At 42.5% G+C, this 13,965-nt stretch overlaps 1 protein-coding gene across 1 annotated transcript in view; it reads right to left on the bottom strand.

The window, feature by feature from the left end:
• The window catches only part of UBL3 (ubiquitin like 3), a 56,193-nt gene extending 46,884 nt beyond the window's left edge, over positions 1–9,309 (bottom strand). The window contains exon 1 of the mRNA XM_008494923.2: positions 8,509–9,309. Within this exon, the coding sequence (XP_008493145.1) occupies positions 8,509–8,535 (27 nt within the window). The 5' untranslated portion in view covers positions 8,536–9,309. The remainder of the gene's footprint in view (positions 1–8,508) is intronic.
• Positions 9,310–13,965: the final 4,656 nt, after the last annotated feature.

The following is a 13,965-nucleotide window of genomic DNA, read 5'->3' as shown; positions in this document are numbered from 1 at the left end:
CAAATATGAATTCAACAATTAAAGTATAAAATACCTCAATTAGGTATTTCAGGCTTTAAAAGCCTACCAAGTCTTATAGTCAGTCCCTTATCGAATAAAAAAGATAAGTATATCTGCAAAATGTTCAGACAGTACTTAATCTTAAAAGAAGTACTGAAAAGGACTATTATTTTAGAATAATTATTTTTATAATATTATAATTCATAATAAAACTTTCCTGAGGCTTACTAGTATATGCTGCACATATTCATGTGTACTGGTACTAATTTACTTTTAAGAGAATCCTAAATCTATACTCCTAGCTACAAAAGACTTCTGACTAACACTGCATTTCACCATTCTATGAATATTCCATTATTTCTCTACATTAAAAACATATGTAAGATTCCACAGTACCATCTAGAATGTATGTTAAGTACCAGAAACAGATTAGGGTGATGTAGATCTCTGCCAAACCATAAAGCATCTCCATATCATAATTTCACTGAGGAGATACCAACTAATGCTAGAGTATATGATTCTGAAGTATTGTTCTTTTTTTGGATGAAACATATCATTCTTTTCAATCTCTGAAAGAAAAAACCCACATATAGTTTCCTTGTGTTTATTTTGAAATTAGGACTACACTTTTATTAAATGCTTGAGAGAATTTCTTATGCAACATGAAACAGTGTGTATTGCATTATGAAGATAACAGAAAAACTTCCAGAAGAGCTCAGGACCAACCTCTAAAGGGAAGAGGGGGAAAAAAAAAAAAAGAGAGAGAGAGATACCTAAACCTTCATTCCCACCAAAACTGCCTATAGATTCAGAGATTAAAATCCAGATCCTCAGCTGCAGCTAAAAAGCACTCCAGGATAAACCATCTTTGTTCCTCAGCAGTGGTCCAAGCCATAAATTAGACTCCCCTGAACATAAACCCAGCTCTAAAGAGACACAAAATGTGACAGTAGGCAGATACCAACACAAACATTTCCAGACTGCATCCCAGTATGTTGAAAGTGAAGTATCATCTTAGTACCTACATCCCACTAATGAACAAATTAATTTTTGGTAGTACAACAAACCTATCAAACTCCGAGGCAGAATCTCCATTTTTACTTTGCTCATTTCTATGGGATACATAAAACTCAAGGAGCTGCTTGGTTTTGTCTCCATAACAACAATGGTGGAATAAAGTCTCAGCTAAACTATGTCGCAAACTTTCCATTTAACTCTAAACTCAATCTCCCAAATAATTTTAACCAAAAAACCAACCCAAACTTAGAAATATAATCCTGTTGCTGGCAAGCTATTTTCAAGCTACTTTACAAAAAGAAAAAAATTACAAGATGCTGATAGCAGTGACAGAATTGTGTGAACTACCAAATCTTCACTTAACACAAAGTTTGTATTTGTGGAAAATACAAAGTACATTCTAAAATCAGATTTCAACACACTGGCAAAGTCTTAGCACAAATCAAAAGATTGCCTTCACTGCGAATGGTTTAAAAGCAGCAAAAAATCTATCCTCTATCAAGGACCTAAACACAGTGCCTGTTACTGACTGCAAAATACACCAGAATTTCCACAAATACATAAGAGAACTTAGCTGCAACAACAGTATTTCTGCAGAATGTACTTTGGAGGCCCAACAGACCTACACAAAAGGTCTAAACTTCAAGCGTTGCTCTCAAAAAATAAACAGACTAAATAATTTTCTCCTTAATAATTTTCTCTACATTCTTAGAAAGCCTGTCAGCAACTTTTCTCCACCCCTCAAGTTTCTTTTTGGATACAAAAACCTGTATAGTACTGAAGTGCATAACTCTATTTACAGAATCTCAAGTGATGCCTCAGCAACCGTTTTTTTGGTGCTTTGTTTTGGTTTTTTTTAACAAGAGAAAAACAAAACCAAAACAATTCTTGCAGGGTGTTCATTATTCATTCTTCTCTTCCCTGAGTATTTCCTCCCTATCACTGCTTGCAACACTTAGTGGTGCATCTGTGAATTTAAATTTCTCTGGAGGTACACCAAGTGAGAAATGTTTCAGTCATTTCTGTAAGATGTTCTGCAACAGACGTATAACAGAAGCTGTCAAAATTTAAAGACAGACTGTCCTTCTGCCAGAATTTACCGAGTAATTTTTAATAATAGCTGAATTTCAAAAGACAGATCTCTAAATCATGTTAAAACTGAGGAACAGTTGGGGTCCCAGTTTAGATTTGACATGACAACAACCAATGAGAAAAACTTCTCATTGACATCCTGCTCATTTTCAACAATGCTGTCTACAGTGACAGCGCTGTACTCAGACACATCCCTTTAATTAAAGTTCTGGTGAGCTAAAGTTTACACATGCAAAATTGTGGCAGGGAAGGCTTGCTACTCCAGTAGGCTCAATTAATTGCTGCAAAACCAGAGTCATTGTGGAAAATAGTATTGATCAGCAGCTCTGCCTTTCACCGTAGTTAGAATGAGAAATAACCAAGTTAATGGATCCAATATTGTACAAAGACTGAAAATAAGCTGTACTATCTCTTTTACATAAAACCACAAGAATGATTAGTCACATTCCAGATATTTCGGGATTTCTGCAAGCTAGAGTAGCACTCACAGGCTGAGTCAGAACTGAGCTCTCCATTCTGCTCAGTATTGCATAAGCGTATGTAGGGACATCACCAAAAGTTTACATTCTGACTTGTAGCGAGAAACAAAGCTGACTGACCCAAAATATGTAACAAGTAAACCCCATGTACTGGGTATACCATGACCATGGCTTTCGCCATTCACAGGAGCTGTACTTAGAAAGAACTCTGTTAAAAAACAGAAAAGCATGCCCTTAGACATTGTTTACAGTATCATACAAGTTTTACTAAGTCTGCTGCAAGAACAGCATTCAGAAAGGATCATTTCCTACTAGTCTTAAGACAAACCAAGGAAGAGAGCTGTGGGGCTTGAACGATCTAAAGTCTAAGTTTAGATATGCACATACAGCAGTCACAAGCACCAAGGCAAAATACAGATTACCAGTACCTGAAGTTGTCCCTAATTCCACATCTAAGAGACGCAAGTTGTCCCTATTCAGGTCCTGACTGAGCTCTGCAGTTCCCATGGATGACATCTGGCAACTTTTTAGCATTCAGGGTTCCCGATGCAGAGGTGATCACTTTGCAACGCTCGGATGCTCAGCGTTTGTTTCAGTCTCTGAGCCCTGCAGGAACCTGCTCGCAGCTACTGCTGGCTTCCCAGCATTCCCAACAAGGGAGGAGCTAAATGTCCTTCAGTACACATCCCCTCCTGTGTTTCACAGAGTTAGACAGCAAAAGTACTGAGAAACCAATTCAGGTAGCAACAACAGCTGGGGTGGATGGCAGCAAGGAAGGAACAGTTTATAGTGCCAGCCTACACTGCCATCTGAAGTACAGTGCTGCATCAAGGCCCAGCAGAAATAGCAATCTCTGTTTTACCCACAGGTTACAGCTGTTCATGCCTGAAGAAAATGAGATGAAGGACATGCAAATATCATTTTTGAATACGTTTAATGTGTTAGGATGCTGTGGAATTACCGCTGCAGTGTCACATATAAAAATGCCAGTCATTACCAAGATATTTCTTCTTGAGTGTTAAACAAACAGGTAAGGTATTTCTTAATTTGTGTAAAAAAAAGGTGTGAGTGGGTGGTGGAAATGGTAAATAGAGATAATTTTGAAGTACACTCAAATATATACATGAATATCAGCTTTGACAAGTTTATCTCCGGCCACTGCCGCAGGTAACAGAGAAGGAGGTTCTTCAGCTGCTTGCAAGAAACACTGTAGCGTGCTGCAAAGGCTGACTCCAGGTATCAGGAGTCAGGAAGGAGCTTCTTTCAGGCTCCTCCTGCTAACTCAGAGTCCACAAATTCCTTCTCCAAAAAGAAGCAAAAAAACCAGAACAGAACACTGAGGATAATAAAGGTTAAGATAATCCTATCTGTTACAATTAGCAAACAATAGTGACAATAAAAAAGAGAGAAGGAAAAGGTATCTGTATAGAAAAAAACCATGAGCTATTTTTATCTTAGAATGTAATAAGTTAGAACTTTCAACTTGGGAGGTGCAAAAATACAGAGAGATAAATATTATCTTAATTTTAAATGTTTTATATTCATTATAAAATAAACTTAAGAGACTAACTTAGGACTGTACACACAAAGGCTACTAGGGATGCATTAATTTTCAAAACCAGGAAAAAGGATTTACCAAAGGCAAAATAAGTTAAAATAGAATAAAAGAGATGCTTGAATTCTTACATTTTGTTCTGATACATTAAAATGTTATGGGCAAACAAAGTATTTTCTTTCTGTGTTCCAAGCATATTATAATGGATACTGCACTTACTACTCTTTAATGAAAGAGATGATTAGCCTGAATGATTGACAAAAAATACTCAGCTGCCATACAACCAGTTATTCCTTTTGAGTCCCTCCTGTCTGAATCTCATTCCTGAATGCCAAGATTCCCCTCCTGACATAGCACCAGCTACATATTCACCCCTATCCCCATGCTTTAAAAAAGAAGCTATTATATATGCTGTTATTAATCACCATTCTATACTAAATTTCCTAGAAAAGAACATGCACATACACATTTCCACTCAAGATGTTGATACTAACATGGCATAAACTGAACAGGGTTTCTGTTTGTAACTCTTCTTCCACCCTTCTAACATCATCCATGTATTCACGTGTTTTAGACCACTGACTCCATCCTCTCATGTCTGCAAATGTCTCACACCAAACATTCAGTTTTATGAAAAATAATTTCTCTCATGCCACCTACATCTCTTAAACATAAGCTCAGAGATACAACAGCTGTACATAGTAAAGTTCAAAATCTATTTGACAGATTTCAGTATTCTGCTGTTTACCAAATGCCAAAAAACCCCACAAAACACAACAACAAAAAAACCCAAACAACCTACCATGAGCCAAAAGCATCACTCTTGATTACTACTCAGAGGAAGAAAGAATTTGATATCCTAGAGGATATCACACAAAGAACTGACCAGGAAGAAAGCACTGGCAGAACCTTCTTGTACCTACATAAAATGCACTGACACAGGGAACAGTGGACACTGAAATACTTTTCAATCATATGGACCCTTTACTGTGAACTTCTGAAGACCCCTGAGGAATTATATCTGTAAGGAGAAGCATCACAGGCACACAGAAAACAGAGACACAGCTTCCTAGATTCTTGTGTTAACTCCACTGAAATAAAGGGGATTATTCAATTGAGTAGTAACTTCTGGACTGAGTGTAGAATTTTCATAGCTTCTTTTAAAATAGCCAATGTTTAACACTTACTACAGTGTTTTAACAAATACCAAGCCATTTTCATCTGGTCCACTCAAAAAAACCCCAGTGTCATTAACTCCACAAGTCCATAGAACTCTATTCTTACACAAGAAATATAACTTGGAAATAGACCTGCTGTTGTTACCAACAGACAAAGTCTAGCTGCTACCAAATGACAAAACTGATAAACTACCTGATGAAATCATTGAACACATTCAGAGATGCCCTATTGCCATCACAATGGCTGGTACTTAGGTGAAAAATTACACAAAATTAAACTCTGGTATAGTCTTCAAGCACTGCCCCATAAACTTTTAGTACTTATTAAGTTAATCTATGAATATACTCAAGTAGAGAGCTCAATGTTAGCAGGTTTCATTCCGGGAGTGGAGTTTTAACCTGTAAGTAGCACACATTGCTAAGGAATAATGCACCACAGACTGACAATACCCAGAATGTGGTGTGTCACTACCCAATTTATTAGTGGAATGCAAATGATAAAGTATTGTTTTAATTATTTAAGAAGTGATGTTGAAATAGTTTGCTGGTAAAATCTGCTGTAGTGCTAGAAAGAAAGCAACTAAACACCAGAGAAAAGGAGGCTGGATCAAATTATGCCTACACAGAAGTACAAAGCTGAGTGAAGATTTGATAATTTACTATGAATTTTTGTAGAGCAGATTCTCCTCAAAGGTGGAACAGGAAGACAAATTAACACATTTTTAAGAAGCACCAATTATACAAGTGTTATTATTATGAGACGGTTAGTTCATGAATCTGACATAAACAGTTTGAAACCTAATTATTATAATACTTAAGTAATTCCTACCAGATTTACTAAGTGTGGAAGAGTCTTTGTATTATGACACTCCATCACACTGATGGCAACTCCTACAGAAATGGGAAATATTTTTTTTGTAATTGCAAATTACACAGTGGGTGGATAAGAGAAATGCAAAGGGGAAAATCCTACACTAAATAAAAACATATATAGACAAGGTGACAGCCTGGTAAGTACTCCTCTTTAAAAAACAACCAAATAATTTATTTTTTCTGAACAAGTTCCTTCAAATTAAAGAGAATGGTGACAGAAGCAGAACCAAAATGATTTTTCAAATGTTCTTTTGACAACTAACTGTTTTTTAATAACTTGAATTTCTACAACACACTCCAAATATTCAGAGAGAAGGTGCAGTGAATAACACAGAAACTCATCAAAACGATCCAAAAGTGGATGAGAACATATTAATTCAGTTATATTCTACCAGCATTGGTAACATCTTCATTAAATGTTTTTGCAATGACTCAGTATTTAAACATCACTATATATAACAAGCTTCTTCCTGATTTGAAGGAACAGAACATTGGAGGCCTAGCCACCCCTGTCAGTGGTATTCCCAGTACATTGTGCCAAGAGAAGGAAACAGTTTTCATAGAAACAAAGTAGTATTTAACTACTTATCTTAAAATCCATATACTTTGTATAAAATGTCAAACGTCAAACATGACAAGCCTAGTGGCAGCATCACGATTCCCATGCAGGCAGGTAGGACCTAGAAGGAGCGTGGAGGTGGCAGTGAGCTCAGCCCAGGGATAGAGGGAAGAGGAGTGCTTCAAGTCGCTGTCAAGGGACTCCTCCAGGCAATTTAAAAAGTAGCACTAAGAGATTTGCATCTAACCCTCCCGGAGATTAAGGAGAGGATTTCTGTGATATAATACAAGATGGACACGTGAGAGCGAGAAGGGGTTCAGTGAGCTCTAACAGACAGAGAGACCCTAAGAAGAAATACGTTACAATTAATAGTTGAAAGGATTTCAAGTCACTGGCAACAGTCCCCGTATCATCCTTTTGTCCCAGAGGGCAAAACATACTTCTAGTGTTTGAGAAAAGCAAAGAAGGGAGGAAAACAAAGAAAAAAAAATGGTGAGCTTGAAACTGTTTGATCATCCTCTATATCTTACTATTTCTGCCTTTTTGGCAGAATTCATTCACTTTGATTGCAATAGAAAAGCTGCGAAGGAAACACTGAAAAGTTAACAACTAAAAGATACCATTATTTCCATAGCCCGTCTTTCAGACATATACACCATTAATTGTATGGCACCGGCTCAAAAAAGGGCTACTCAGTTTTATTGTTATCACTATCGGGGCAGGTTTTACTCGCAAAACAGAACTTTGTCCCGAAAGAAAAAAATCATGGACAAGCCTGCTGATTTTAGAATAAAATCCCTTTAAAGGTGAACAATCGTGGCAACATAGCTGAAAACACCCTGCCGTAAGAATAAAGAACTAACATAACAAAACTGAAGCCACAACTTTTTTTTTTGTTTGTTTGTTTCCCCGATTAAGTGATTTATGGGAATATATACAGATGAGGAAAAGTCGTGCTGAAGGCAAGATTACCTAGCAGACCTGATTCACCCTCACTCCTCATGCCTTGCTACACCTTCCTATTTCAAATGTACTGAGCCGAGTATCCAACGCAGGCTGAAGTACAATCCGCCATAAGAAGTACTAGGAGTGCCCTTGAAAAATGTCCAGATTGCAGCTAGTGCACAAAGGACCTCGCCATGTCAGTAAGTGCATGAGAATTTCTTTCTCGCTCTTGACCAGGCAGCAAGCGAAGAGATTAACTTCCCATCAGCATCGGGAGACAAAAGCGTCCATAAGAAACAAGTGAAGTTTGAGAGAAGACGAGAATAAAAAAAAAAATTTAAAATTTTTAAAAGGGGGACGAGACTAAATTTCATCTGCTATAGCAAGACAAAAATATAAATGGCTGGAGTAAATAATTCAGAATACTCTTCTTTATCTCCTTCTCCTCCCTCCCCCACAAAATTCTCGGAGTGCTGAGCAGCAATGCTACCACGAAATAACCAAGAGCAGTCAGATACTGCCTGCCACGGGTGAGAGGGCTGACATCCCCCCCGCCTTGCTATACAGAAAGCGACTCTGCAGATTTCCCACTCCGCTACCAAAAGGCAAAGCAGAACCAACATCTGGGTTCCCAGATTTACTAACTGGGAACTTTTTGTTCCTTAAATATATAACCGAGATCCTTTTTTTTTTTTTTTTTAATTATTATTGATTTATTCATACACCCCTCTTCTTTCCATCTTCCCTACCAAAACAGGCCGAAATAAACAATATTCCATAATAATGTTGAATAAGACTCATAAGACTTACCATATCAGCTGGAACGCTGCTGGACATTTTGATGTTACCCTAATAGCTTAAAATCAGATTAAAAATTAAAAAAAAAATTAAAAATTAAAAAAAAAAAAGCACCAGGAACAGTCCGCTGGAGTTCTTCAAGAAGCAAAATCGGTGTCAGTTTCGGAGGCAGCAACTTCCACGTCCCCTGCGAAAAAGAGGTGCCCGATGTGCAGCGGGCCAGGCGGCCGGCTGAGGAGGAGAAATATCCAGGGGCAAGCGGTGCCGGGGCTGTAGCGGAGGAGCCAGCGGGAGACCAGAGATGGCAGCAGATCCCTGTCAGCAGCGGTGCCAGGTAGAGCAGGCAGGACTACACCGCCACATGAGCTGCGTGCGGGCTTTTTCCCCCCTCTCTCCCTCTTCCTTCTCTCCCAGCCTTGACAAATGACGACGGGATGATTCACAGGATAATGGTGCGTCCAAGTCACCTCCTCAGTCAGCGCAGGCGACCCGGGCGCGCAGGCAGGCGGGCGGGCGGGCAGGACCTCGCTCCTGCCCTCGGCGGCGGCGGGGCAGGGAAGCGGGAGGGCCGGGGTGGGCCCGGGGCCACTGAGGAGGACGCCGAGCTTCCGATCCCCCTAGGCGGTGTGCGACATTCAACAGGGTCTGCCGGGGAGACGGGCCGGGGAGGGCTGCCTGAGGGGCGGCCGGAGCGGAAAGCCCTCCCCCGCGACACTCCGGCGGCGACGGCACTCGTCGGGTGCCGGGGGGCGTTCAACGGCGGGGGCCTCCCGCAGCTTCAGGTCTCCGCTGGCATCGCCGCCGCCGCCGCCTCCTCAGCCCGCCCTCCCTCCCCCGCCTCGTCCTGCGGTCCGGCGGCTCCGGGCGCCCTGGGCGGCGCGGCAGGGGCGCTCCCGCTCCCCCGCTCTCTCCGCGCTGCCTCGCCCCGCTGCGAGCCGGAGCTGCCGGTTCCTCAGAGCGATCCTCGCCCGTAGCCGCCCCCTGTCATCTTCGGCTCAAACCAACATGGCGTCTGCCGAGCCCAGAGAGGGGACACGGCAGGGGAGAGACGGACCCCCTCCTCTTCCCCCTCCTCCTCCTCTTCCTCCTCCCCCCGGCTCGCTCCCAAGCATCACGCGCTGCCCGCAAGGCACTATGGGGCTTGTAGGCTGCGGGACCCGCCCCGCCCCTCCGCTCCGCAGCCCCGCCCCTGCTCCCCAGCAACCGTTGCTAGGGCGGGGAAGCGGCCCGCAGCTATGCGGGGTTCCCAGTGCGAGGCCTCCCTCCGGCGGGGCCCCTCGAACCGCCGCGCATGGCCCCAGGGACCCTCGTCATGCCACGCCGCGGGGGGACTCTTGTCCCCGTCCCGCTCTTGCCTGGCAGTGGCGGAGGGCAGGGAGCGGGGTGGCACGGTGAGGTCCCCGGGACATCACCAGGGCCTTGGCGCCCCTTCCCCCCATCCCGCCTTTTCCCGGGGCGGCTGCAGCTTCCTCAGGGCGGTTGGGCCTCTCTTTGCAGCCCTTTCTCCATGCACGTAGTTCCCACCGTGTGGGCCTGTGCTGTACTCTTGGAAGTCTTCCAACAGGAAAAAAAAAAAAAAAAAAAAAGAAATTTGACTGTGTTGGGCTTGTTTTGGTGATTTTGCCTTTTGCACCCCAGATGCACAAGTCTGGGCCTGTACATCATTCCTTGGTATTTCATATTTCTTGCATTATTTTTGGAGTTTGGAATACCATGTGTGGTTTGGGGTTTTTTAGGTGAATGAAAAAGCTTCTGTAAGGTTCATGGTGAAAGTGATGACTTCCAACTTGGAAGCTGCTGGACAAAGGGCACATAGCATGTAAAATGCCCCCTTCAGAAACCATCTGCTGCTGGAAGAGCTTGAAGAACTTCACGTTAAGTTATGGCAGTGCCTTATCTGAAAAGATGTCTGCAGCAGGTATTCTATTCCTTATTCCAGACTGCTCCTGGCTACCAGTTTCTTTCAACATAAAAGGCTGTGCCTGATCAAAAATGTATCCCACCCCGAAGACACAAAAAAAAAACCCTACACAAGGTGCAGCTCTATGAAATTAACAAGTAGGCCTCTTGAAAGTGGAGGTAGAGACAAGCTCAAATGACAGTAATGTAAAACTGTCCAAGAAAAACTGTAATTGAGAAAATTAGGAAGATGGAGCCTTTGACAGATGCAATGCGGTTCCTTCAGGACAGGTCTCAGGTTAAACCAAGGGAAATTAAGACAAGAGTCGTTCCTTTTACTACTAGAAATTGGAGGCTGTCTTTCTGCTCTATGACTCCACGCAGCAAAGGCAACCCCTGGCAAGACACCATCCCTCAGAGAGATTATAATTCTTTTCTTTATATTCTGCTATGAAGAGCACAAAGCTGTTGACTTCAGAAGAAAGATTTGACAGCAAGAAGCCCTGACAGATACTTAGGAGAAGAGCTGAGGGCCAGCAGAAGTGGCCTATGCCAAGCACTGTGCTTGCACATACATAACTTTGGACATGTTACTCCCTCATCAGCCTAGTTTGCTCAGATGGTACATTTTTGGGAGGCAGTGACTGGGTCATCTGTCCCAGTAGGAGGGGATGAGAACTGGGACTACTTGGCCCTGGGAAGAGAGGGCTTGGGGGGATCTCATTAATATAAGTGCAGAGTGGGAGGGAACGAAGAAGATGGAGCCAGGTCCGGCTCCATGATTCCCACTAACAGGACTAGAGGCAATGGAGACCAAAATAAAAACCAGTAAATTCAGTCTGAACATAAGAAAAGACTTGTTTTACTGTGTGGGTGACCAAATACTGACACAGGTTACCTAAAGAGGTTGTGGAGCCTCTGTCTGTGCAGATACCCAAAACCCAGCTGAACATCATCATGGACAGGCTGCTCCTCTTTACCCTGCTTGAGAAGGAGGTAGGAATAGATTACCTCTGGAGGTCCCTTACAACCCAAATGATGCTGTGACTGTGACTGTCTCCAGATAAATGTTTTTTATGGTACCCTATATCAACATCCTCAATCTCAGGCAGATCTTCTAGCCACCAACTGGTTAAAAAGGCTTATGTCTGGGGGAGTAATAGCATACTGTTAAAGAATTGCTTACTTTGACTTGAACTGGGCATCCTTGAGAGACAGAGAAAGTGCAAGGGCTCCTCATTCTTTTTTCTTTTATGTTTTCTAAAACATCCAAATAATAATACTCATAAATGAGAGGCCGAGGAATGAGCCCTGCAGGATATCTCCATTCCAAAGAATATGCATTCCCGGGCACATATGACTTTCTGGTTAAATCAGTGACAGACTGAAAGATTGTAGAAGATCTTGATGGATAGAGTTTATACTTAGAATGTTTTTAATGTGGGCTTTTCCCCTCAGAAAAAAAAAATAAAGAAAACCCAACTTAAACAGGGCAGCTTAAGTTTAAGTAGGCTCTTCAGACCTGCTCCAAGGACATCCTGCAGACCAGCCCTTCATGCCATGCAGACAGCAGCCCTGTAAAGGTGCCTTGAGGTGATCTCAGGGTAATTAAGGAGGTTCCCTGGCCATGCTGTCTCTGCTAGCACTCTTGTAATAAGGTCGGGAGAACAGGCACTACAACCCACTGTCCCCTCATGTCAACAGAAATTGGTGGCAGCTCAAAATGTTGTCTGTGGCTGTGCTGTGACAACTGAGGTGCATGGTCCTTCCCACCTCCTCTGCTACAAGGAGGCAGGGCAGATAGAAGACCTTTGTAACTGGTTACAGCTCACAGGATCAACAGGCTGTGGTTTAATGTGAGGCAGCAGTGTGTCCAGGTGACCAAGAAGGCCAGCTGTACCCTGGCTGCTGCCAGAAGCAGTGTGGCCAGCAGGAGCAGGGAAGTGACTGTCTGCCTGTGCTTGGCACTGGTGAGGCTGCAGCTCAAAGACAGTGTTCAGTTTTGTGTCCCCCACTACATGAAAGACATCGAGGTGCTAGAGCAAGTCCTGAGAAGAGCAACAAAGCTGGTGAAGGATATGGAGCACAAGTCTTGTAAGGGAGGTGGGGTTGTTCAGTCTGCAGAAAAGAAGGATGAGGGGAGACCTCATCACTATCTACAACCTCCTGGAAGAAGGGTGTAGCCAGAGGGGGGTTGGTCTCTTCTCCCAGGCAGCCATCAGTAGGACAAGAGGGAATGGACTTAAGCTCTGCCAGGAGAGGTTTAGGTTGGATATTAGGAAGAAATTCTTTACAGAGAGGGTGATCAGGCAATGGAATGGGGCTGCCCAGGGAGGTGGTGGATTCTGCATCCCTGGAGGTTTTTAAGGAGAGATTGAATGTGGCACTCAGTGTCATGGTCTGGTAACCACAGTGGTAGTGGATCAAGGTGGTATTTGGACTTGATGATCTTAGAGGTCCTTTCCAACCTGACCGATTCTATGATGCTCTGATGGGATGCTTAGGAATATGGTCTAGGACTGGATTTGGTAGAGTTAGGTTAACAGTTGGATTCAATTATCTTAATTTTTTTTTTTTTTTTTTTTTCCCTCAACCAGAACAGATCTGTGATTCTATGATTCTGTTATATGGAAACACCCTTCCACTCAGCACCAAAAAAATCCATGTACCCAAACAAGTCAGGCAAGTAAGGACACCAACAGGCATGGGCAAACTGGCTGAGAGGTCAGTAAGGCAAGCAGACAGCAGCAAGGCACATTCACTGCACCGGAGATGGCTCCTTTAAATTATTTAGATGGATGAGCTCATCTCTGGTGGATAAAGAGATCCATAGGATATAAACATAGGACAGAACACAGATGACATTGAGCCTGAATCAACATGATTCTATGTTTTTTGCTTTCTGACCTCTGATTAACAATCTGGTAAAAGGAAGGATCATGCATTTTGTGTTGAAGCAGTGGGGTAAAGAAGGAGTCCAGCGACTGTTCTTGCTATGCACTCTGGCTGGTCAGCTTTCCTGCTGAGTGTTCTGTAAATGAGGCTCAGATTCTCTTTTTGGCATGCAGCTGTGCTGTCCAAGTGATGGCATGAAGTATTCTTTTTTTTTTTATTATTATTATTATTATTACATATTTGAATCTACAATTATGATGCAGGCCCCAATCTACTGTCTTGGACACAGTACATGCAAGTGCTTGTCAAGAGTTTCTGTTTTGAAAAGTTCATAGCACCAGGTTAGCTCTAAGGTTGACATATCACATTTGCATTTTTTTTTCCAAAGCTTTCAGCCAGGATGACACAACACAAGCTAATGGAGAATCAAGGACAGCTGGTACATGCTGGAGATCATTTAGGATGATTGTGTGCCGGGCAAATGGATAAAAACAGGTGCTGCACGATGTTGCTATTAGACATTTTACTACGGATGATGAAAGGGATAAATTCCCGCAGGATTCATGGAGGTGCAGTCATATATTTGAAATGCTGCATGGTCAAATGCAGAACAGAAAAAGATCCTTTCTCTTCGGCATGTATTAAGAAAGGATGTTATGATAGTATTAATTTCAC

This window comes from Calypte anna, chromosome 1 (genome assembly GCF_003957555.1).
Source record: "Calypte anna isolate BGI_N300 chromosome 1, bCalAnn1_v1.p, whole genome shotgun sequence".
Taxonomy (NCBI): Eukaryota; Metazoa; Chordata; class Aves; order Apodiformes; family Trochilidae; genus Calypte; species Calypte anna.
Note: the sequence above shows the minus strand (reverse complement) of the source record. Positions and strands in the feature narration are given on the sequence as shown.